This window comes from Neopsephotus bourkii, unplaced genomic scaffold (genome assembly GCF_033783945.1).
Source record: "Neopsephotus bourkii isolate Nb327-2 ecotype Australia unplaced genomic scaffold, CSIRO-AGI_Nbou_v1 NB_1616, whole genome shotgun sequence".
Lineage (NCBI taxonomy): Eukaryota > Metazoa > Chordata > Aves > Psittaciformes > Psittacidae > Neopsephotus > Neopsephotus bourkii.
Genome location: NW_026902091.1, coordinates 174,335 through 199,929, shown reverse-complemented (window position 1 = coordinate 199,929; position 25,595 = coordinate 174,335). Strand labels below are relative to the sequence as shown.

The following is a 25,595-nucleotide window of genomic DNA, read 5'->3' as shown; positions in this document are numbered from 1 at the left end:
TTAGTTCTGCTAGAGGGATCTAGTGAACAACAGTTTTGTATTTACTTTATCTGAGGCCTTGATGACTTTGTAAACTTTGATCATACTCCCCTTCAGACTCTCCCCTTGCCTAACTGAAGCCTCTTTTATTCTTGCAATCCTCGTCATTGTAGCTGCCCGTTCCTGTACCTTCTCTAGTATTCCACCACTGTCAAAGAGAACAACAACGAATGACGTTACTGCTGCTGCCGCTGTTGGTACTAGAAAGAGTCTGAAGACTCCAGATCAAGTCTGAGACTGGGGCTCCATTATACTGGACAGAACTTTATGGTCAAAACAGCTGAGGCAGAAAGTAGGAGGGGAAGGGGTGAAAAGATGGCAATGAGCCTCAGATCACTCAATGCTTTAGTGGACTTGGATCTATCCATCTCCTTCCATTGCTTCTACCCAGTAAAAAAGACACCTCAAGCTACTGTTATTTTCAGATACACCTTTTCTTTCTTAGCATTGACTGCAGTCAGATTAATGGAGCAGTCTGTGCCACCTCCTACACAGTGGTCCTTGTGCTGGTACCAGCGTCTGGGTAAGCAGCTATACAGCGAAAAGACCTGATGAACTGTTCTGGCTGTAAAGAAACCCATGGTTAATTGTTGAACAGATCAGATCCACCTTGTAACCTCTGGAGTGCTATAACCAGTGCAGGGGAAGGATGGGAATAACGATCAGGTTATCACAGGAAGGAAAGCTGGACTGCTCCTTTTGTTAGCAGCACACATTCATGGTGAATGAAAACCATCATGGAGCTAGGGCTTTAATTTTTCTAAGTGAAATAAACCATGCTCCCTTACTCTCCCTGATAAAACAGCTTGGCATTCCTCAGTCTTCCCAATAGTTTTTCTCTGTCTCCTTCCTGTCTTTCTTGTGGGCAATGGTTAATACTGTACATACTTAAGCGCAGTGTTCTGTTGATAATTTAGTAATAATTTCAGACTTCTCCAGCTAAGTGAGCATCTGTAAGATATCTAAAAGCAATGAGTTTTGATCCAAACTGAGAAAGCAAGCATATTTGGTTGTCTTTTACTGCCCGTACTGCTCCAGAATAAATAAAAACAGAACAAGCTAAAAAAAAAAACCAACCAAGAGGAAGCAGTGACTAAGTTCACTGACAGTATTTAAAATAAGGGCACCATGAGACTACAAAGATTTTCGTAATGGAGAAAAAGAGTGGTTAGTGCTACATGACAAGCAAAAATTCTTCAGCAGATGGCACAGAGCTATGTAGAAAAAGGAAAGAGAAAATTAAAATGGGATGTTCTTTGATGCCGTAAGAAACTTTACAAAACAATCACTCTCCATTACAATATCTGGAGAAACAGAAATGTGGTAGCAGGAGACAACAAATATCAGAAAGAACAGTATTGTTAGCTCCTGGGTTATTGTTAGCCCTGGGTATTGTTATCATCAGTGGGTGCTTTCCCCTAGAGTTTCCCCACATTTTCCAATTCACAGACTTTCTTAAAACTGTTGGTAAAGATGAATCTACTCTCCTTAGGATGGGATGTGTAGAAGGCCAAGAGAGGTTTTGGTAAGAAAGGTGTGTCAACTTAAGCAAGGTTCCAGGCCTCAGCTGCGGTGCACATATGATTTTGTGCATACATCTGTAGGTATACACTCATCTTTATGGGTTAAACAACTTACTGGTGAGTTTTATCTAAAGGTTGAGGAGGAAACACTTGTACCCAAGTGGATATATATGCAAAACCAAGCACAGACTGGTGGAGGCCCATCCAAGAAATCATCAAAAATTAAGTTTTCAAATAGGTACTGTTTGTTTCAACAGAACTGGGATACCACAAACTAAATAGATATATTTTGATTAGTTATAGTTCATAAATTATTAATTATGATTAATACAACACTGGCAGCAGAGCTGGGCCTACAGCTGGGTTTTCAAACTGTGAGGTATTTTTGTTTTCCAAATCTAGGCTTCATCTTAAAATTCCTATATGCATTTTCTGTGCACTCTCACATGCAGCTGTGAAGTGAGTCTGACATTCACTTGGGCTCCTTACAGGCAATCTCAAAGCTGCCACAAATGTCTGCTTCCTCACATTCTGCCTGGGAGCCACAGCTTCTGGTAGTCAATCCCAGGTCCTCCAGGCTCTTTGTTCTACATACAGTGCCCTGGAAGCATTGATGGTGCATGCCAGGCTTTCGAGTTCCAGACTCTGTGGCAGACTGCCTGAAACCTCTGGCATAGCTGGCTGCCTCAGAGAGAAGTGCGGCAGTCCTGCCAAGCAGACTGCCACACTGCTCCTGCTCTCAAGGGACGAAGCTTTGGGACCTTGGCTTGGATTTGGAGCAAGTTTTGGAACTCAGAATGTTTGGAAAAACCTTCTGTTATTCAACAAATTGGCACTTTCCTCTGAAACTTTCTTCATTTGTCATGTGTAAAATTTCAGAGCACTTCTAGTGTGACATCTATCCCAATGACAATGAGTCTGTGATACTAACAGGACACGTGGCAGAATCACAGTGGCATCTTCTGTGCTCAGTATTCACATTCCTTTGGAGTGTGAATACTGAGGGAATTCAGTAAACTGTTGGGCTTGTTGAAGAGTAGTGCAGGTTTCTTCAATTTGACATTTCAAATGATGCAAAACCCTGTATCAGAAAATGTTACTTCTCTCAAATTTGTAGGACAATATTAGGAAAAACCCTAGTATTTCTATTTTGACCCTTCTCCACCAGTTTCTGCCTGCTCTTCCTTTGGTAGTCTCATCTCTCTTCTTTGTAGTTTTTCCCACTATGCATGTGATGGGTATCACAAAGCAGGACTACAGGGACTTCTGACCTTGGGAGTGCTGCTGAGTATAGGCTTTTCAGATGAGAAGCAGGTAGGGATTTAAAGATCTCTTGCTATTGCCTACAGGGAGGCCAGAATGCAAGAGAGAAAGAGCAGAATACAAAAGAGATGTGATGGATTTGGAGAATGCAAAAGCCACCATAAAGAAATGTTTTAGAGGAGGTGCATATACCAGCTGTTAGGCCAGGAACATGTCTCTGTGCCTGGCAGAACACCTGGCTGCTTAGTTAAAGCAGCCTTCTGATGAAATAGAGCAGTTTTACAAAGCTTACTCAAACAAGGGCTGGTGGATGCTATTTGTGAGCTCTCTTGGGGACAAATGAAAGGCTCATTTCACCTTAACGGTTTTCTGTGACCCTCAAGTCCTTCATTAAGAAAAAAAAAAAAGATATTATAAAATATGGCAATTAATGCATTTTAAAGATGCATTTTGTATTAGAACTTCCATGATGAATAACACAAAACAAATTATTTAAAAATCTTCATTAGAAACAGTAAGAAAGCAGAGAAAAATAACCTTACACATATCTGTAATCAGATATACAAGTCATTTTAAGGAAGCAGGTAGCTATTTAAGCAGTCTTATACGAGTTCAAACTCATCAAAATACAAAAGCTTGCACTCTCAAATTTAAGTGTCATAGACATCATCAGGGGTACTTCCGCATTTAATGCTGACCGCACATTTTGCTGGCTTGGGATTCTTTAACAAGGTATTTGACATCTGGATTGAAACATCCCAGCAATCACAGGATGTAGCAAGTAAGATCATACAAGGTCAGTTCTACTTCCTGAATCAAGCAGCATTTTCTAGGTTGCCAGTAGGGTGGAAAATGGAAATTGGAGTGATATAATTTAAGTCGACTTTTGAAGTTTTTGGCAGGGCAATTCACAAGAAGCTGTCAGGGAAATGAGCACTATCATGGGCCACAGAAAGTGGATAATAAAAATAAATAATTGGAACAAATGCTTACTTTTCACCATGTCAAATGATTATTAGTTGGGTGCCCCAAGGACCTGCAGAAGGATTAGTTTATTTAATATATGTATTAATGAACTGGGAAGAGACGTATGAGAAGAAAATCTGAAAGGAATACAAAATCAGTAGAGTAAAAACTAGGAAAGATTTTGAAGAGCTTCACTGAGTCATAAGAAAAAGGTGAATTAGCAACAGTAAAGTAGATTAAATGCATAATGAAAAGAATCATACATATAGCTGGGTTCCAAATGAACTGTAACCAGCAAGGAAAAAAATGTCAGAGCAACTGTGTATCACTCAATAGAAACCTTTATGAAGTGTGTAACAGCAGAAAAAAAAAAAAAAATCCTCAAAAGGCTGAATCGCAACCGTATCAGTAAGCAGTAGGAAATCATTTGGTACAGCTCCTGCTGTTTTTTAAAAGGCATTAAAAAAACCCTCCGCACACCAAAGGCACAAGATACTGAAAACTACCAGGAACCTGGAAAGACCTCCACATGGTAGACAGGCTAAAAAGGCTGTGGCTGTGAACTGACTGACAGGACATCATCCACTTTATCCCTTTGTGTAAGGACAAGAGCTTATGCAATGAAAGCAAAGGTTAAAATAACCCCAAACAATCCCCCAGACCCAAGAAACTGACCAAATAAAATGTGCATCTCATTGTCTTAACTCCTGGAGGCTTTAAATTTGGTAGGATTTAAAAAAAATCCAAAAAACAAAAAACCAAGATTGGACACATATAGATAATGAGAAGCTACTCAGTTGCATTAAGCTGAGTAGTATATATAGAGAACATAAACCTTTATTCCTTAAGAACTAAGATAATCAGCAACCATGACGATTAGAAATTTCTCCCATTTCTTCTCATTCACTTAAGGGTTTTTTGTACGTTCCCACAAAGTATGAATGTGACTTCTGATATGTCAAGTCACTGTCAGAGACAAGAACCTGGCAGTTCTGAGTACTCTTGAATATGAGGAGCACTAATACTGAGGAACTTGAATGTTACTCATCCACACTTACCAGGATACTTTAGGAAGAGTGGTATTAATACTGTTTCTAAAATAATCCTGATCTTTGGAGACCACTGTGTCTGAGCACACATAGCTGAGAAGTGATTTGTTACTTGGTGATAGACAAACCCAGTTGCAGTATTATACATACCTCAGTGATGACTTGTCATCATTTCCCCAAAAGGACTTTCTACTCCAAAAGCACATAATGAAGCCCAATCTGCTTCATATCCCTCCATGGGAAACGAAAGGAGAGAAGCAAACTGATAAAAAAAGGTGTAATACATAGGGAAAGAGTGTGACAGTGGTTTAGATGCTTCTCACCATACCACTTGTGTAGCATGACAATGTGGGATATCTATTTGCAGTTGCTGCAATTAACACCCCCCGCCCCTAAGACTGTAGTTGTTTAAATCACATACCAGTTCCATTCACAACAGGCGAATCATTACTAACTTCCAAAACGCTGGCCAAGTTTTGTTCTCCTTCATGTTCATTGGAATCCATGTTTTGCTGTTGTGAGCCATTCCCAAAATGTCTAGAATCCTTTTCGTGACTACCATCTCCATTCTGCAGACCACTGTGTGGCTTTTTCAGTGGCATAATCTGTAAACCGCTGGGAGTAGTTCGGTAAGTCACAGTTTTAGCAGCCCTGTCATTAGCAGATGCTGGCTTTGCTGTGTATCCCCTTTTCTGTTTTTGAAGAGATGGGTTAATTCTCTTCCTTTTGTGTGCTGACCCTTTAGACTTCCCAGTTTCAGAAGGTCTGTGTGGTATTTTCTCAAGAGATGACCCTCGGCTTTCCCGTAAAAACTTAGGAGCCTGTTTCCCATGTCTGGATCGCTTTTCTCTAGAAACATGTAGTCCATTGAACTCATCAATAAATTCCTCACAATGCAGTAGATGATGTTCAGGTTCCCAGGTGTCTTCATTGCTTCCGTAGCCTTTCCACCTGATAAGATACTCCCATTTGCCCTTCTTGTTCTTTCTTCTGTCTACAATCCTCTCTACCTAAAAGAAAAATACAAAAGTATGTTATTAGAAAGAAAAATAGTCTGGACATGTAAATGGTACTCTTCTGCAGCTGACTGCTGATGAGAACCTGCTTGGTGTGTAAACTGTTTGACACAACATTTAGGAATTTGCGTCGCATGTTTCTGTTCAACAGAAACTCCCATCAACAGACCTGGCAATACAAGGGAGGAATGCAGTAGCCCCAGTGGTGTTTTGACAGCAAAGCCATATCCCCTTCTGAAAGCATTAAGGAGAGACATAAAACATCTGATCAAACCTAATCTGGGAACCTGCAATAGCCACAATGTGAAGAAACAAAAGAGAGACAGTAGATCATTTATGAAAACATGATTTCCTTGTAAATCTGATCGTAAAATGAGACTATTAAGCTACCTCTTATTTGGAAGAGCTAAAGCAAGCATCTTTTGCTATACTGCGAGTTACTGATCATTCTCCTGAATCCATGCAATCATTATGTCCCTATAAACATCCCTGTACTCATTTTTTATAAGTGCAATATTTGAGTAAATCAACAAAATTTGTGAGTGCACCAATTTAAAAGAAAAAAAAAAAAGGCAAATAAAAGGCATAAAGGTAGGATTCTTTACAGAAGTAATGAATTTCAAGAACCTATGCTAGAGAAATGTCAGTTTAAGGAAAATTTCTGCAACAAAGGATAAAGGGCTATATTGGGACTGCAAGCTGAATGTGAATTAACAATATCATGCTGCTGTGGAAAACGGCCTGTACAACTGAAGAAATATTTGTACCATCTCAGCACTGGCAAAATCTCAACTACAGGGAGACTGCATATGAAAACCCAAGCACAGTAAGTGGACAGCAAGTCATGGGTTTAAGTTGCATCAACTGAAACTTGATCAAGATATTAGGAAAAATGTTTTAAAGGCACTAAGAATAAGCATGAGAACAGGTAACATGGAGAAGATATACAGGGGTTTTAGAACAAACAGTTTTTGTTAGACAAATGTCTGCCACGAAAAGTCATTGCTGGAAAATCAGGTTATGATGAGAAGTGATCTTTGATGTCTCTCCTAAGTTTAATTTTCAAATTCTGCATTTTTTTTTAAGATGTGGCTTATACGAGATAAAGATACCACTAATAATAAAAAAATCATTATCATTAACCAAAAGCACTACTGTTAGTTTAGAAAAATAAGTGGATAGTAAATGCAATAGCTTTCACTACTCTTCAAAGAAAAATCATCTCATGTGAAGAACAACAGTGGAATGTGTACAGAGAATTTAACCTTGAAGAAGGGCAATCACAGCAGTGTGAGTAATTGTTCTTTTCAGGTCCCCTGTTAGAGCAAACCAATGGATTAATTCTGTCTGTTCACTCGCTGGAGCTATACGTTCATAGACATCTTGGTGGGTTCCCCAAAGGAGGCTAAATGTAATTAGCAACTAAACATTATACTTCCATCTAAATTCATTTACATGGGAACTGTGCTAAGATATCTGTGTCTGAGTCATAGTTGACAGCTTCCTTTTTACTCTGAATTTAGCAAAGTCCCGTTCAGAATTGCTCAGTGTGGCAAAACAATTCACTGAAGCTCAGTCCAGGCAAGCTTGAGATCATTTGTCTGAAAAGAGGGAATAGTCCTCACCAAAAAAAACAACTGTCATTATTTTTTGTCCTCATTTGGGATGTGTGGCTTTCAATTGTCAACTAATAGACTTAGTATGCACTTGCTGACTTTACAGGGAGCAGCTGTCCAAACGATCCCTGGTTTTGAAATACTTCTCATCCTCCTACCTGGAACTAACCAGGAAGACTATACATTGAACTGTGGAACTCTGCAGTGGCCTGTGGGTTGTCTGTGGATTCGTTATTTTAATTACTCCAGCTCACTATACCAAGGAGCAAAACACATATGTGTATGTTCTGGGGAAAACATTAAATTGATGCTAAGCTCAGCAGACCACAGATGTCATTACTACAGAGAATTAGGGTTTGTGCTATTCTGTCTATACTAGCTGAACAACACATGCATTCCCCTCCTCTTTTAAATCAGAAGTTTGGAGATGAACACCATCTCTGCACTGGGCTGATGCTACCTTGGAGTAACCTGTCTTTCTCTTGAGGGATTACAACAGTTGCATTCCCCCACTTGCTCACTGAAGGAAGAGCCTCAGGAAGGACAAATACCTTGACATTCCAGAATCACACACAGAAAACATCTCTTCAACATCACTTTTTTTTTTTTTCACTCATGCAGGCATCTTTAATTATACTGATTTCTTATTTTCATGTTATTGCTCTACTACAAGGAGGAAAAGTGAAGGCAAGAGGTTCTACGAAGAGCATTTTTTTAATACGGAAAACACTCAAGTATTTTGGTGCTGAGGCATTATGCACTGCAATTAAGAAAAAAAAAAGGAGGAAACATGTCTTTGTTCCTGGGAAACAAAATACTGGCAATGGACACTGTGATTAATCAGTTCAACGCATCACAAAGGGAGAATAAAAGTATTTATGAAATTGTGTAAAATTTAATAAATGGTTTCAGAAATGCATTTGGAAAGCAAATATATTTGGGAAAGACTAAGCGTTTTATTACAGCATTTCCAGAACAAAACTATCAATGTTTTACTTCAAATTTAACTAACACAACTAAAATAAAGAGGGACTAAATAAACAAAACAGAATGTTTTATTTCTGGTCAACCTTCTTTTCAGTTTATTGTTCTGCTCAGCAGAAAATGAGAAAGAAACGTGGGTTGATCCAAAATTGGTTGTTTTCCTTGAGTTTTTTTGTTCCATCATACCCACTGGCTTGACTAATGATGCAAAAAGAAGCTGAGTAGGCATTTGCCTTACCCTCATTACCACCTCATTGTTCATTACTGAATGCATTTGAGGGTAGCATCAAAGATTCTTGACCTCTCAACATGGTCCCTTTTCTTTCTTAAGGGTTTAAGTTCTTCATTGATATTATCCCCTTCAAAGTGCCACTGTGCTCCTTCACTGCATGCAGTGAAATGCTTCAGTGTTGGCATAAATATCAGGGTTCTATCCACACCTGGTATTGCCTGGCCCATTTTCCTTCTATTCACAGTCCACATTAATAATAAACATCATTAATTTGTTTTTCTAATGATGTGCATTTAACAAGCAGTATGCATAAAGTAATAATCCTTCTGCATTTACTTAAGGTTACACAAATTCATGAGTTTTCTTAATGAGAAAAGTCCTGTGACAGCTACCGATTAACAGAAATAATACTTTACTCCCTCCCTAGAATAAGGAATACATGGTTCTGAGACCATGCAGAAAACATCTATGGCTTCAGTGTCTGACTTTCGATTTCCCCCCTCAGTTCTGCCTTTAATGAGAACTGAATAAGGGACCTTGGTATTTGCAGTTTGCAAGATCCTGGAATTCACTGTATTTGGTTTGGAAAATTAAGTAGCTGCATTTAATAAAAGTGAAATTACTGAAAACAAAATTTGCAGGGGGATCACTGTTAAAAAAGTGCTAGGATTGACAGATGTCATTACTTGCCTATATTCTCTCTCTCTCCCTGCCCCTCCTGGTTAATTCTGGATGAGTTAAGGTGCTGGTAGGTTACCATATAGATATGTTTAAAGAGAACAAACAGAACGAGACCATGGCATCTGTGCAAGTGCATTTGGAACACATTTTTCAGCTTCCAACTAGCTTTAAACCTAGCTTTATGCACAGCTGCACAAACTGGGGTGAAAATTGAAATAAAAGTCTTTTTTTAAAAAAGGTATTAAAACTTAATGTGAAACAAATCTCCTAATAACTTAAGTATAAATATGTAATCATCCAAAACTTAGTCTTGTGCTTTTATATGCAGAGTACAACACACACACATCTTCAGAGAGGATTCAGGGTCAAAATCACTCTTTAACACCACAGTGTTATTGTCCATTTATAAGGAAAGAAACCTGGACTAGTTAAAAAAGGGTAAGTCCTATTCAATTATTTCTCAGATATAACTGCAAAGTCGGAGCAGAGTATGCTTATTTCACCGACCACAGCTCTAAAGAGCATAAAAAAAATCCTTATGCTCAGAAAACACCTTCGAGGAGACAGTGAACTTCCAGAAAGGTTTGGAAGTCTGCGTATCTACTTAATGACTTCCATAGTAAGTACATGTCATCTCTTCTTGCCATGTGCATCTATGTAAACAATTTAAACTGTAATCTGTGATGCTCGGATGGTGTCTCAGTGCACTGTACAGAGCAGCAGGCCAACTTCATGACATACACTAGAAAAACTGCTTTTCATTACTGTAAATTACAGGACTTGTACTGTTTCACGTGTTTTTTTCATTGAAGGTCTTTGTCTCATTTTGTGCCTCAGGGTGCTGGAAGGGTATTTGAAGAGAGTGCCAAGACAAAAAAGGCAGCAAGATTTCTGAGGGAGATAAGGCCATCTGATTCAACGTTTGTCTTTAAAAAAAATTCATTAGTGCCCTAACTTCTTCCTTTTTGTTATCTTCGCTTTAAGAAATAATGTACTTCACTAGTTGTAAATCGCTTGCTTGCATTTGTAACTTATTTGTTTCCCTCATATTTGTATTTAATTTCTCAAAATCTGGTAAACGAAGCATTTCTTCCACATGTACAAAAAATATGGCACTGTATTTTCTGAAGCAGTCAGCATTCACTTTAAAAAAATAATAATGGAATGGACGCTCTCTCCAGACTCTTGACCCACAGTTTAAAACTAGAGTAGATTTAATCAATGTACTAGTGTTGAAAACCCCCAGCAGTGAATTTGTGGAGTTACCTGGTAGGTCAAAATGAAAGCAAAAGGGGTAGCTAGTCAGAAAAATGAAAGACATTCCTCATTCAAATAATTCGCAAGCAAGCCATCAAATGCTGTCTTAGGAGGAAGTTCAGTGAACACACTCTTAATGTCAAGAAGACACTGTTTTCTATTCAGGTTCTCTTTTCTCTTTTTTAAGCATACGGATTTTTAATTTTTTACAATCTCAGAATCAGAGGGGGTGTTAAACTTGTTAGGAACATCCTGAGAGTTCTGCGTTTCTACTGGAAAAAGTCCACCAGCCTCATATTATCATGGCTGCAAACCACTTTGTTCAGCATACGTGTCCTCCAACACACAAATATGAAGACTTACGACATAACAAACAAATGCTGTGAAAACTCCTGCTGCTCCTTGGATGTAAGCCTGCATCTTTGATCCTCCTCTCCTGACAGACAACAGCGCTGCAGAGGCTTTCTGCTATATGATTCCATAGTCCAGGCTTATACAGAAAACCAGAAGTGCACTGCAAGTTAGTTCGGTTTTACACTACTGATGCAGCAATTAGATTACAAATTACTGCTACCGGAAGTGGTGTTTTCAACATTCCTAAGACTCTTCTGGACCCGTTTCACCTGTGTAAATATGATCTGTTTGTTACCTTCCCTGGCATCCAGGTATTTTGAAGGACCTGAAAGATAAGCCACACTCCATCCTTATGCAAGCAACACTATTTCCTCTTTATGTAAGGGGTCTTCTTGCCTTATTATGAATTTAGATCAAATGAAGCCAAGGCTGATGTAGCTTGCAGAAAAACAGCCAACCACAGCCCCCATGGAGACTCCTATCTCTAGTGACCTTACGCCCTTTTTCTTGGAAGTCCCACCTTTCTCTGAAACTCTGTCTCACTGAAACACAAATTCTGCTGTGGTCTCTCAGTTCTTTTCTGCCTCTTTTGCAAACTGCCCTGATGACACATCTCCAGCCCCAGCCATCTGTCCCTCTTGCTGACTCTAACAGAACCCATTTTTGTGCCCTTGTCTCCTCTTGTTTCATTTATGACAGCTTTCTCCCAGTTAGAACTTCCAGGGCTCACATCCCCCAGTCTGTTAAAGCCATTTCCTTCTCCCACTGTAAACTTAAGGATGGAATGTAAATCACTTTATTTTATTAGGCTATTTCAGTGGATGTGTGTAAACAATACCTGTGGTGGAAGTGCCACAATCGTGTTTTTTTGAGCGAACAGGAGCAACAACATACACAAGAAGCTTGCACTGGAAGAAGATGGGCCGTTTCGTATAGAGTGTCCCTTGGGAAAGGACTGGAAAATTGACAGATGACACACGGATCACAAAGGGACTTCTTGGTCAACATGTGTAGTCTCTGTCATTGTAGGCAATTACATCATATAAACCCTTTCATACTGGGTATGTTTGTGATACAGAACATATTTCTGCTTGGTCTTATTGTTGACAGATTGCACAGCAAACAGCTGCTCAGTCTTGAATGTAATCATTTTGTAAAAAATATCTTAGGTTTTCATGTGGAAAGCAAGACAGTTTTCAAAGGTTCAATAAAAGTTCACTACAAAAATAAAGATATTATTTAACACTACGTTAATGTAATCTTGACAATGTTCTTTATATGGAGGAAGAGCAGGAATTTTGCCTTTGCAGTCCAACAAGTGAGCACCTGTTTCATCAAAGAACTGTTATGGAATGTGGGGAACACCTCTTTAGGTCTGTCTGTTCCTCCGCAAAAGGTTTAAACTTAAAACATTAATCACCACACACAACATATGTGGAAACCCAAAGAACACTGGCATTCCTATTTCTTTTAAAGCATAATTATGCACTTCATTTATCATATCCCTGTTTCCTTTTGTACAATAAATTAGTTCACTGTCATATTTCCGTGCTGATACTGCTTAAGGAAAGTAAGAAGCAGGGCATACCTTGGTGTCCTTTATGCTAAAAAGTGGTCAGTTCTGAACACACCCTCTACAAACTTGCCAGCATGATTTATTTCAGCATGAACATGTTAGAATGCTATCTAGAACAACATTTGAATTTGATGATAAACGCTTACTTTTACTTCAGTACTGAAGTACAGCTGGCAACTTATACTATACTGCTAAATTTGTTTTGTACATTATACAGCACACTTCAAAATTAGGCACAATAGATATCTTCCTGGTTTGCAGAAGAACAAAGTGAAAAAAATAAATGCTGTTCTTACTATCTGAAGAGATTTTAACATATGGTTAATGTATGCTGCTGACCTAAGAGCATTGAGACATGGATGAAGTTTGCTTTAAGCAGAACTGTTTTGTACAGTGTCTTTCTGTGATAAGTATGGATGAGTAAAAGATGAATGAGGAATCTAAATTCAAGACGACAAAATATTTTGCTAAGCTGTACAAAGAGCTGGCTGGTTTGGACACATGTATGGCTCGCAGCTTTCTAACACTGTTCATTGCTTCCTCAAATGTTTCTCTGAGGAATTCAACAGGATTCTCCAGTTTTATACCATCTGAGGGTATGTGTATGAGAAATATGTATGTTTATGAGAAGAGTTCAGCACATCCTAGTAAAGACCTGATGATGCCTGTGCTTCCTTTACAGTACTACAAGTCAGTACAGTTATTTCCAATTTACTCTAGATGCCTGTAAAATTCAAGTAGGAATCCCTGGGATTTAAACCAGAGGTTGTTTACTTTTATTTTAAAAGCAGTTTATAGGACCAGGAGCAGGACTTGAAGAGACTTCTAAGCAAATCAGTGTTTATGTGAACATATCACAGTTCCTTCAGTAAAACAGCCTGGAATTTGTTAAAAATACTTATGTTTCCAAAACAAATGTAGAAAAGCCTAAGCAGTAGCTAGAAAACAAGAAGATGATTATCACTGATGGTGATTTCACCAACATTAAAGCAAGTCCAGAAATGCAGGAAATAATTACTAATTTACATAAAAGCTGAACCTGAAATCATTACAAAAATATTAATGCTGTTTTCTTTATGTTCATTCGCAGTTTGTTCTCCTTTACCTTGCTCAGTTCCAGCAATTCAGTGTTCTGTCAAACAGTTCACAGAGTCTTTTACTCCACAATATGGGCTTCATTCAGATTCAACTCAAGTCCAGGACTTCAACACTTTTACATCGATCCCAGAGCTTATCCAGAAGTGAAGATTCCACATTAAGAAAACACAAAGTTTCAGCTATAATACGGTATAAATAAATATTTAAACTACTCTGTTGTACTACCGCTCAGTGACTCACTGCTTTACAAGTGCTACTGGTACGACTGTCATAAAATAAACCACGTTCTTGTGTGGTATGTAGGAAAATATCTCCTTAGTTCTTTTACAACAAGGTGGCAAACTTGAGCACAAAGAAGTGAAAGCCTAGGTTTTGTGGAGCTGTTTGTCATACTGTGGTTTTCACAGGTGCTGAGGATTTAGGATTTCAATAGGAGCATGAGCTTCAGCCAGTCAGAGGTTTTACCAATGCAGTGTGACAACTGAGGAGGACAGCATGCTAGCATTGCAAAGCTAGGGTGAAGATAAGGGACACTGGGAGGGTACATCGTATTGAGGGAGCTACAAGGTGATACTGGTCAGTCAAAGTGGATTGTACAACACACTCTCCTTGCCAAAGTTCTTGAAGTGAATTTTACATTGATCTTTGAAAGAGGACAATGTAATAGGTTTGCAAATATTGACAAGGAACATGCCCCATACTGAAATGATAGGTTGGTAACAATTAAGGCTCTGTGTTGGAAAACAGGACAAATGGACAATTAGAGCATGTATTAGGTAGTTAGTCCATGATACAGGATGGGGAATACCAATTTTTGGGTATGGTGTATATAATATCTCCCCTGACAGTATTGGTTTCCCAGATGCTGTACACTGGGGGACACAAGTGAAGTGATCAATATGTATCAGACAGAGCAGCAAGTAAAAAAAATTCCCAGCTTGCAGGACATAAGTTCCTTTACTGAATGTGATGAAGGACGGTCATTTCTCCCCGTCCCTGAGAAAAAAATGAGGAGCTATGTCTATATTGTACTAACGGCTTGACAGGGATAAGGGTATATCAGAAGGATCAATCATATATCTCCATTTTATGTTCTCTATCCAAGCTAGAACAGGAGGCAACTGGTCTGGAGCATCCATATAGCAAAGACAGTAAAAGTCAAACTTGTGAATAATACCATGCAGGGATAGGTTTTAGAAGGCAAGGGGTAAAAAGAGATAATTTTGTACAATATAGAAGGTTGAGGGGCAATCCTTTGAGTGAAAAGCTGAAGTAGCAGTTTGTAAAGTAGTGGGATAACAAGAGAGGTCATGAAACAACGGTTTTGTTCAGAATTCAGTAGGATTCTTCATTTTCTTAGTTACACAAATTGAGCTAATGTGATGGCAGCATATAGGAAGGAGCCAAAAGGAAAGGGAGAGCAGAAAAAAGGAATATGGAAACATGCTTTAGGCAACTGTAATGGCATGACGGGAGCACAGACTTTTACAAGGAAGTATCCAGGATACCAGTGCAACATCACAGAAAAATGGCACATAACATTTCAAAAATTATCTGTGAAGGAGTAATTGTCAAAAAGGAATAATAATACACCATTATCCCTCAGAAACAGCATTCAGACGAGCAAAGTCAGCAAGCCAAGTTCTGGTCTCATTATTTATTGGTTTTCACTGCAGATTTAATTTCTGTTCAAGATATGAATTCTGTCCAGTGTAAAACCAAGTGGTTTTACTACTGGTACCTAGAAGGAACAAGCTATCTTACAGGGAGTAGCAAATACAGCTATGAAAGCTGTCAGCATTCATCAGATAGATAGATTTTAAGTCTGAGAGTGCAGCTAGTTAGAAATTCGGATTTAAAAACAGGGGGCAGTGCTTTAAGCATAGGGATGCAAAGGCATGAAAAGCACATTCACTGATTTCACCTAAGAGAGAGTTTTGGAACAATCAGATGGACTCTGTGAGGAAGACTGCTTACAGTGCAGACGAAAGGCACTAACAAATCTGTGCTTGTACAAATGTCTGCAGTGAGTCAGACTGACTACACCACACTGTGTGGCAGGCTCTGGCCACGTGCTACCCTGAAACTCCTCTGGCTACAGCAAAGTCCCCTGGGAGCTGCTATCAGAGTGACATGCTATGGAGAGGACAATCGCAGGTTATCCTCCTACTGTCCTCAGGCCCTAGGTCCTCTTGAAAGCTGGCTTTGGCCACAGATGCTCACCATTCCTTGACTTCAGTGGGTCCTTTTTCAGCCTTGGTAATTCACACAAGCTAAGGAAGTGTTAACTGATGAGTCTGGAGCTCTTTTAGATTGCTATTATTCCTGCTGACAGTGTTTCAGCCAAGTGTTGGCAGTACTTCCAGCTGTAGGATTGCTATAGAGTGGAATCCATTATTCCTTTCAGAGAGGTCCTAGGAACACTACTGGGCTTTCTCTGGTGGACAGCTACTGATCCTGCTATCCTGCTCAAAACTTCTGCCACACTCTAAGGGTTACCGGTGAAGCATATGCTGATGGCTATCTTCTCTTTCTGTTGATGATGCAGATCGATCAGGGTGAGACTGGAGCTCTGATGAAGCTAAGGAACCATTTAGATACATCTGTGCTTGAAGCAGGATTGACTATGTAAGTAGTGAATATATTACTGAGGAAATTTTCCATGTATTTGTTAAGTCAGATTCCTAACTTGGCGGTTGTATTAATACCTCAGCTGCTCCTGGATGCATTTACAGCAATGATGTGGCAAAGGGCTTTGTTCCATGTACCTCTGTAGAATGGGGTATAGCTCTTTTATAAATGGAGGGTTTCTGAGATTCATTCCCTACATTTGTGTCACTGGGATTAGGCTAGTGTATGCTCTCTCCATGGCACTATGCCAGTCACAAACCGAAGCCCTGGAAGGCTGCAGCTGTCTGCTTGTTATTAATTGAGGGTTAGTGCAGAGACCAACATATACTGGTGCTCCAACACCCATACTGTTTTCCTGACACTTCATTAATGGAGCTTAAACTCACACTTCAGTATAAGAAACAGTCAGATTTACTGCTACTGAGATCTCACTTGCAAAGGGTTTAGAAAATACAAAAAGGAGTTTTAACAAATGGCTAATAAGTTGGTAGATACTCTTATGAATCCCACACCTCATTAGTCTCCCAATTCTAGTCAGCCCATGATAATCTTTTGATGTCCTTGCCATCATCCCTAGCACAAACTACACATATAGTCAAATGGTAGAACAGATGTCTAGAGAGGCTGTGAAATATCCACCCTTCGGGATGACCAGAACTTGATTGAGTAACCTAACTAAGATGGTGATGTTTTAAGCAAGGGGCTTAAAGCAAGTGGCTTTCACACATCTCTGAAAGTCCCTTCCAACTGACATTATCTATGGTTCTATGGTACATAAATTTTGTCTTCAATATTTACTAGAAATTTACTAATTCTTTATTAATTCTTTTCCACTTGGAGAAGTAGGTCCATTTGGAAAACTGAGTTCTATGCAATCTGTGGAAGTGGGTGTATGAAATACCTCTGTTAAACTGAGTTTAGGTTTACCAGGCATCTGGAAGGGAGTTTCCCACCAGCAGCTCTGAACTTCCTTCTTTCCTTGACTTGATAACATCAGGGTTTACTGACTTCCAGGTCATAAGGCAAGAACAATTTACTCTCCAAGCTGTACAAGGGAGACATGGGTTGGAGGACTGAGGTCAGCCAACCACAAACTTAAAAAGGTTGTCTTAGTCATTAAATGGATGATTTTTAACATTGAGATACATTATGAAGTAATTATTCAGTGTATTTTCAGTGTTTGTATGAACATTCGGTATTCATGGTACAAGCAAAACAAGAACTGTGCTAAGCTGAGGTGTGAATATAAACCATGTTCCAGGATAACAGCTCTGTATTTGATCTTCATCCAATACAAAGGAATTAAAGACAAGGATAAGAGGGATGCTACCATTCATTTACCTTGAAGATAAGAGGAAGCCGTGTTAATAAAAAAACACCTGTAGTTCTCACATCTATCCTGGTTTGTGATTAAGATAATAACAGATGCACTGCAGAACTGGATGCTTAGATGGGGCTTGGAAGTCTGAGTTTCTGTTTTCAGTCCTGCTCACTACCTGAGCTGTTCTCTTCATGTTTATGTGCCTTATCTGAAAAGAACACCCTCTGTAAAGTGATTTCAGATCTGGTGCTGAAAAGCGGAAAGGTGCATTGAAATAATTTCTTTGTACAGCAGTGTACAAAATGAAAATGTGGAGGAAGCAAATCTGTTTTGAAGCCTATATATAAAAATAGGCAAAAAAACCCCAAAGCTTAACATGTGCTCTGTATCTGCATTTAATGTTTATGATAGTTATTGCTTGTATCTAGCTGTTTTGTAGTAGATCATGCAGCATAATGCCCTGACAAGACCAAAAGCTTTACAGCATACTTGGGAGGGGTAAGAGACTCATAACTACAGTATTTCCTTTTGATGGGAGAAAGAATCCACCTGGATTAGATGGCTCCAGAATTACATAAGGCAATTCTGATCACACTCGAACCTTTTTCTTCAAAGAACAGTTGTGCACAAAGTCATACATAAAAAAAAAATGAAGAAATGAGCAGTAACACACAGGATGGAGTGTTATATTCTTACCACTTCAACAGAAATACTAATATTAGTGTTGCTTTTATTATGCTTGCCAGCTGTAGCCTCATGAAGGAATATAAACCCCATCCTTTTGAGGTATTTTCAGGGATATTGACTAAGCTTGATGAAGTATCTAGAATGCAACTAGATTTTGCCTTCTAGGTAAGAGGAAAGTAATTTATGTTCTGATGCTCTGAAGATTTCAAGATGATATGCATGTGGTTAAGTTTTTAGTTTAATTCCAAGGAAGCAAGAAACTTCAGGTGGTCATGGAAGAAGGATTTAAACAAACTGACAGTCTGTCTTTAAATAACCAGAGAACTTCCCTAGAGAGTACGCAGCTCCCCAAACACTACCCTGAAATATTATTTTCATAGTTACAAAGCACCATGCAAATCTAGACTACTAAATAGATACTAATGATCATTATTATCTTAACAGCCTAACAGGTGGAGCTTAGAGCAGTGAGCACTTTAATATGTAGTGTGCCTGTCCTGAGTTCAGCAGTAGCAGCCATTTTTCTCTTTCTTGGTGGCTGGTGCAGTGCTGTGTTTTGACTTTCGGGCTGGGAACAGAGCTGATAACAATGATGTTTTGGTTTGGCCAAGGACTTGGTGAGCCTCATGCTCTGCCAGGGAGGAGGGAAGCTGGGAGGAAGCAGAGACAGGACACCTGACCCAAACTGACCAAAGAGGTATTCCATACCACAGCATGACATGCCCAGGATGTAACTGGGAGTTACCTGGAAGGGTTGGTGGACTGCAGGGTTGGAGGAGGTATTGGTCGGTGCTTGGTCAGGCTGGGGGGGCGACTTATCGGTCGCCTGGTGATGGGGTGTTGTATTCTCTTCCCCTGTTATTTCCTTTATCATTACTATTATTGGTGGTAGCAGTAGGGATTTGTGTTATACCTTAGTTACTGAACCGTTCTTATCTCAACCTGTGGGAGTTGCATTCTTTCTGATTCTCCTCTCCGTCCCTCCGGCAGTAGGGCGAGGGTAAGAAAGGGGGGGGTGGAGTGAGTGAAAAGCTGTCTGGCTGGGTTCAAACCACCACAGTGCCATAATGTTTTCCTTGTTCTTAAAATTAAATGGTCAGAACATGTTAATCACAAAATTTAGTCTACAGTGTCTTCTAGATAAGTGCTAATGACTGCTTAATGTGACCCAAAGACAAAGATGTTAGTTTTGCAGTATAAAAAATGGGTGTTATTCTGGAAAAGACCTTGCCCTTGGCTGTTGAATGTCACATGCAGTATTCAGAATATGCACTATGCAGAACAGGGCAAATACAACACATGCAGTACCGTATGCTACATGATCTTTACAATTTCTGCCTTGTTGATTGTGCTGATGCACACAACTACAAATAGGGTAGATTTTAAAAGGCTAGTTCACACCTGTGAATTATTTTCAAAGGCAATCTGAGATATTTTATAACATGTGTGAGGGTATATTTTAGTTAGGTGACAGCTACTGGGGGAAAATGAACAGAATGTTATTCAGTTTCTCTCTAAATGGCTAGAGAGTCTTCTGAAGGTGACAGTACACGAGAACAAACAGTATGAATCACCTGTACATCTTCTACATTTTGCTGGAATTCTTCCTTACTCAGATGAGCACTCTGAGGTGTCTACTGAATTCCTCTGACGGCCACATTACTGAAGATAATAAAAATGTCTGGAATCTTTCCATTTTCATTTGTTTGGTGGTGTACTTTCCTATTTACTTTCTTATTTTTAAACCCTTCATAATACTATACCTATTAACCACAGAGAGTCCTGTCCAAGTTAATCAATAAGCTCTTCAGTTTTGTGTAAGGATCATAACTGCATTTTTTCTTCCAACACAAAAATCTATTTGGCTTCAGGTTTTTTACGGTATATTCTTAGGGAGGAAATAGACTTTCCTCCCAGAGTTTGTACTTCAGGATTTAGGTTTTTCCCCTGTCTAATGCCTCTCTAGTTACAGGATTCATAGGTCAGCAACATGAAATCTAATTATGTAAGTGGTTGTGGGCATTGTTCAATGTACGGAATCCTCTGATAATCTACATAAACTTCATGTACTGTGAAAACATTTACAATTCTTAAGAATTAGAGCCTGAAACGGTTTGTTATTTATAACAGTATACAGTACTGAAAACTTCTGATACATAAGAGTGAGATGCACTTTATAGTTCATTCACACACCAGAATTCCTTCTGCGCCAGCTGGTCACCGTAACTTTCACAAAATTACGGTTTCATCCACTGTTTTAAAGAAAAAGCTGATAATGTCCTGTTCATCAGATGTTCTAATAATGATCGTGAAAGAGAGTCTGCATGTCTGAGCTTGAGCTTTCTAGCAATTTAGGTGTTATATGGTGTAGTCTAAAAATAAAAAATACAAAACTATTAAAATGATACTGAATGTGAACGACATACGACACTACAACATTTTTTCAATGTCACCAAAGTTTTCTGTTTGTAGTTGTTTTTTTTTGTTGTTGTTGTTGGTTTTTTTTTTTGACAAATGATTATTCTGGGGCTATAAACTTTTGGGGATGTAGTGCCTTGATAACGTCCTGAAAATATCCCCCAAGCCCCGGAATTAAACTACAATACAATCTAGAGCAAGTTTTATGCATCAAGGCACTGAAGAAATACCAATGCCTTTTCTATTTAAGAGGAACTTATCTATGCTCCTTTTCAGTATGATGGCTCAGGCTTGATTACTTGTCTGCCATGACATGACATACAGGCTCACAGATTCACAGATTTGAAGACTAGAAGGGACAGTTACATCGACTTAGCCTGTCTTGGGTTACACAGGAATGGTTTTCATTCAGCAGTTCTACACCAGGTCCCAAATTCTGGTTTAGCTGCACCACATCTATTTGAAAACCATCACATCTTAATTTGAAGTGATTCACAGAAAGCACACATTGCTGTTAGGGAATCCTTCTCAATGCCTCAAAGAAAATGCTGTAACCTTACTCTTAAAACGTACATCTCATTTCCAATTTCTGAAAAATAAACTTCCAGTCACTGTTGCCTACTGTACCTGTTAACTAATTTAATTTTCCAAAAATTAAGTCCTGTGAAGTGATTTATAGCTAACTGAACAGATGGTCTCCAAATTTCTTTAAGTTTTGTAAAATTTGGGTGGTACTGGATGGCACTGACTAAAATTTTGTAGCTGCTTTGGAAGCCATATTCTAAAAATATACCATAAGTGTTAGGGTTCATCACTTGTGTTTGAAGTTCAAATTTACATTACTCCATGTAATTTAGAGGGAGAACAATTTTAAGAAGTACAGGACTATAATAACTGCATTCATCAGTTCAATGTAAGTCACTTATGTTCTTTGTTTTATTGCTTAGCAAAATAATGAACTTCTTAAAGAAGGTACAATTTTGACTAAAGAAAGAGGAAAAATTAAATGTAAGGAAGATATGCAGTGTTTGGTTCTGTGCCCTGGTGTGACTCCTGCTATGCAGAAGTTTACTACTTACTGTCTCAAATCTGTACTCATGTGTTCAGTCATATGGAGAAAGAGAACAGATTTCCCTGTGCTATACAGGATCATTTCATACAACTATATAATTATGCACATCTGTCTACAAACTGCTTTACATCTGCATAAATCTATATCCATTCTGAAACAAGAAAACAATATCCCCATTTGTCTGTGAAAAATTGAAGTGCTAAATATTAATTTGAATTTATTTAGATACTATGTAATACATAATACTCCATTAAGTGCAAAAGCTTAAAAAGATGCCATGAAAGTTACATGTGCTGTAAAACTGTAATAATATACATTTGAAAAAAAATTAAGTTTGTAAGTGTTTGGGTTTTTTAAAACCACATGCCATGAATTCAAAAGTGCTAATTAAACAAATTAAACCAGAACACTTCAGGAATGTTCTGAAAGCAGGCACTAATCAAATGTAAGAAAAGAGTAAATACCTTGAACTTACTGGTTTGTACATTTTCTTTACCATATCAAGTCTTTTTATCCAAGGATTAGTATCTTTTGGATACATAGACCCCAAAGTAAGAAATAAGTTGGTTGTGCTGACTTGAGAAACCATTCACTAGCACAAGTGATTCACCATAAACCCTGTTGTGGGAAATAAAGAAGTAACAGCATTTTCTTCTCAACCTCAAACTTGTTATATAGTTTGTTGAGACTATTGGGGTATGTAAAAGAACTGCTGTCACTTCAGAGCAGACCGTGAACCAGAAATTACATGTTTTTCTCAAATGAAATTCACAACTAATGAATCAATTCCTACTAAAACAACCCAATTCTGCATTTCAGAGATCAGGGAACTCCATGGGGTAAATTCAGTCATTTGCATTAGTGGTAGATGAACTCAGTGGTCCAGGGCAGCCGAGCATGAGTGAGATTTTCACTCTGATGAAAGTACAGAAGCTATACACCTCCCCGTCCTTCTGTAGCCCACAAGGAAGCTGTACACATTGAGCTTCATTCTGAAGCCAAGTTTTCTGTGGACAACCTGTCTAACTTTCCAGGGTTTCCTATGCATGGAGGCAGCAGAGAGAGGCAGTGGGTTGCTAAAGAGCCAGAGACAGGCAGCAGGGGTTGCAGGGCTGCCGATGACTTCCCAAAGACAAGGCCAGCACCAACCAGGGAAATTCCACTAGCAGCAGAAAGGGAAAGGATGGGAAGAGCACGGTGCAGGGCTGGCCACGTAAGTGCCTTAGAGCCTTCAGAGTAAAACAAGCGGTCAGGGATTAGGAATGATCTTGAAATCACTATACATATTGCCTAAATTATAGTTGCTGTTGGTGATGTGACTCACTTATCCATATGTCACATGGGAGATCTACCACTTTCTTGAGCTACACACACAAATGACCAGCACAAATCTATCAAAAGGCAAGGTACAACAGTCCTGTTGTGTGCTAGGATGCCTTAATTTTTCTGAAAGAGCCACAACATTTTGCACCATAAGCACTGTAGAAAGTTATGAATATGTTCACTTAAGGGCCAGACACTCAGGTGCCTTTTAGTTTTAGATACCTGAAATCCTTTTCAAATGTTTTAATTAAAAAGGGAAAGTCAGCTTTATGGAACAGTAGAATAGCATTATTTTTTTTTTCATATGCATAAATTATTTTCATGTATTTTCCTGTAAGTGACAGGAGAAAGCAGCATATCAGATATTTTCCTAACTATGTGAGTCAAAAGCTATAGATTTTGTCTTAGCAGAAGTAACAAAGCATTACTCCACTGACAAGATTCCGGTATGTTATTTAAACAGTGCTGTACTCATAGTGCACAACCAAGTCTCTTTAGCGCTGTAATGAGTAAGGTCAACTTGGTTAGTTGAAGTTCTGTTTTTTAAATGACTTTTATAAAAATATTTAGCCCTAGGGCTTTTAATTTTCTTGTTATATCTACCATTTTTCTTATCTTTTGGTATTAAAGCACCCTGGAGTAATTTTATAAAAGTAATTTTTGTGTGTTCCAAAGCAGACTGTCCAAGAATATATAATTTACAATAGTCATCTATTAATAGAACTGGTGTAGCCAGAAAATTGGTGTGGTAATACTTTTCTTTTAAAATTATACCAGTTCAACACCCTCAGTAATTTTTAGGTTTTTAAGGTGATTTTTTTTTTTTTTGCAGAGGTGGCCTGAAAGTATGCTTGCTGCCTGAGTCTTCTGTCCAGAGCATTTTCAGTCCTAACCACCATGGGAGGTAGGTGTGACAAACAATTTCCCAAATCAACCCTTAACTTTCGGGGGAGAAGGTGAGAACCCTGCTCATTTAAGACAGAGTCTGTCCAGATAATACATTTCCTTTGATGACAGTGATGATATGATGTGAGTGACTATGATGAGAAGTCGATAGCCATGATTGTAGAACTAGTAACTTAGGAGATCTCCTTCCATTCTGCTTTGCTAAAAGGGAGATAAACGGCACTGCAATGAATTTTGCCCTTTGAAGGTCAGTGTCCATACCGCACATGAAACAAATCCTTGCCATTTATGTTCTACAAGAACCATCCTAACATTCATCAATGTTTCAGCTTTAGTCATGTGATGAGTTTGGTCAACAAAAATGCCAACTCCTTACCTTCTGTGGGTTACTTACTTCACCAGGCAAATCAGTTTGTTACTACATGAGCACAAACCTCCAAGACTTCTGTAAACATGGTGACCTGGGGAAGTGGAAGCCATGTGCAGTACAATGTCATTTAAACTCTGTTTAGAGAAGTCTGATCAACTTGATGTTGAAACCAGTTGCTGAAGCGGGTGAGCTACTTACACAAGGGTTGCTGATGTTGCTGAATCCGATCTAGTATAGAACTATGCAGTTTTTTAGAGCTCTACAGTGAATAAGGCTCAAAGGTCAGCCTGAGGACACTGTGTTGCAGGACTGAGAACTCCAAAGAAACTTTCAGTCCTTTATAGGATTTATTAAGTTCATTAAAAGAAAACCCAGTCCTAAATGAGCCACAGCTTTACTTATTCTCTGTTGTGGCTCTTAAGCTCAGAGAGTGTGATTCCCTCACACAGTAACAGAAAGAAGCCACAGAGAGAAAGCAGCTGCCATCATGTTTGCAAAGGCTGCTCTTAACAGTTTGCAGTTTCTGTCCCAGAAGTGCTGCAGCTACCAGTTTAACCATTCAGAGATGCCTCTGAGTCAGAGGTTCAAGTAACATTCTCAGAAATGGAGCTGAAGACTAGTCACTTCAAAAGAAGGAAAAAAAAACAACTAACCAAAACTGACTGTACAACAGCTTTGGTTAAGCCTCTATCTCCCTCAGTTACATGGTATATCTGCTGCTGCAAAGCCTTACCACACTAGTGTATAATCAGAAGGGAAACGGAAAGGTAGGTCTTGCTATCAGTTCTCCTGTGAGCTAAGGCTTATCACACAGTTCCTCTGCTAACCCCAAAGCTTACTTCTCAAGTACTTTCCAAATCTTAAATAAGTAACATATCAAATACTAAATATCTGCAGGCAATCCCCAGATATCCCCTCGAAGCCTGTAAAAGCATATGCATTTAAGTACACAGCCAAAACATACCTTTGTGATTCTCAGTACTAAACAACTTCCTCAGCTCCTAACCCTGCACTTTGAAAGATCAACTGCCATTACACTGCAGCTTTTTGATTTCCAGAGAAGCCTGTGATCTTAGAATGGACGCCTTTTGGTGGTAAGAGGAACAGGAACTGGACAGGAAGAAAGATGTTTAGGGAAAGTTCTGCTAGAGCTGGTTTGAGCTGTATAAACCCCTAGAATTAATAAGGGAATCTAGAAATTTTACAGAAGTGT

General features: G+C 38.9%; 1 protein-coding gene across 1 annotated transcript in view; it reads right to left on the bottom strand.

Moving 5' to 3' along the window:
• CDYL2 (chromodomain Y like 2) overlaps positions 1–25,595 on the bottom strand; it is a 57,535-nt gene that overhangs the window by 19,307 nt on the left and 12,633 nt on the right. Inside the window, exon 2 of the mRNA XM_061372781.1 lies at positions 5,262–5,850. Coding sequence (XP_061228765.1) covers positions 5,262–5,850 — 589 coding nt within the window. The remainder of the gene's footprint in view (positions 1–5,261; positions 5,851–25,595) is intronic.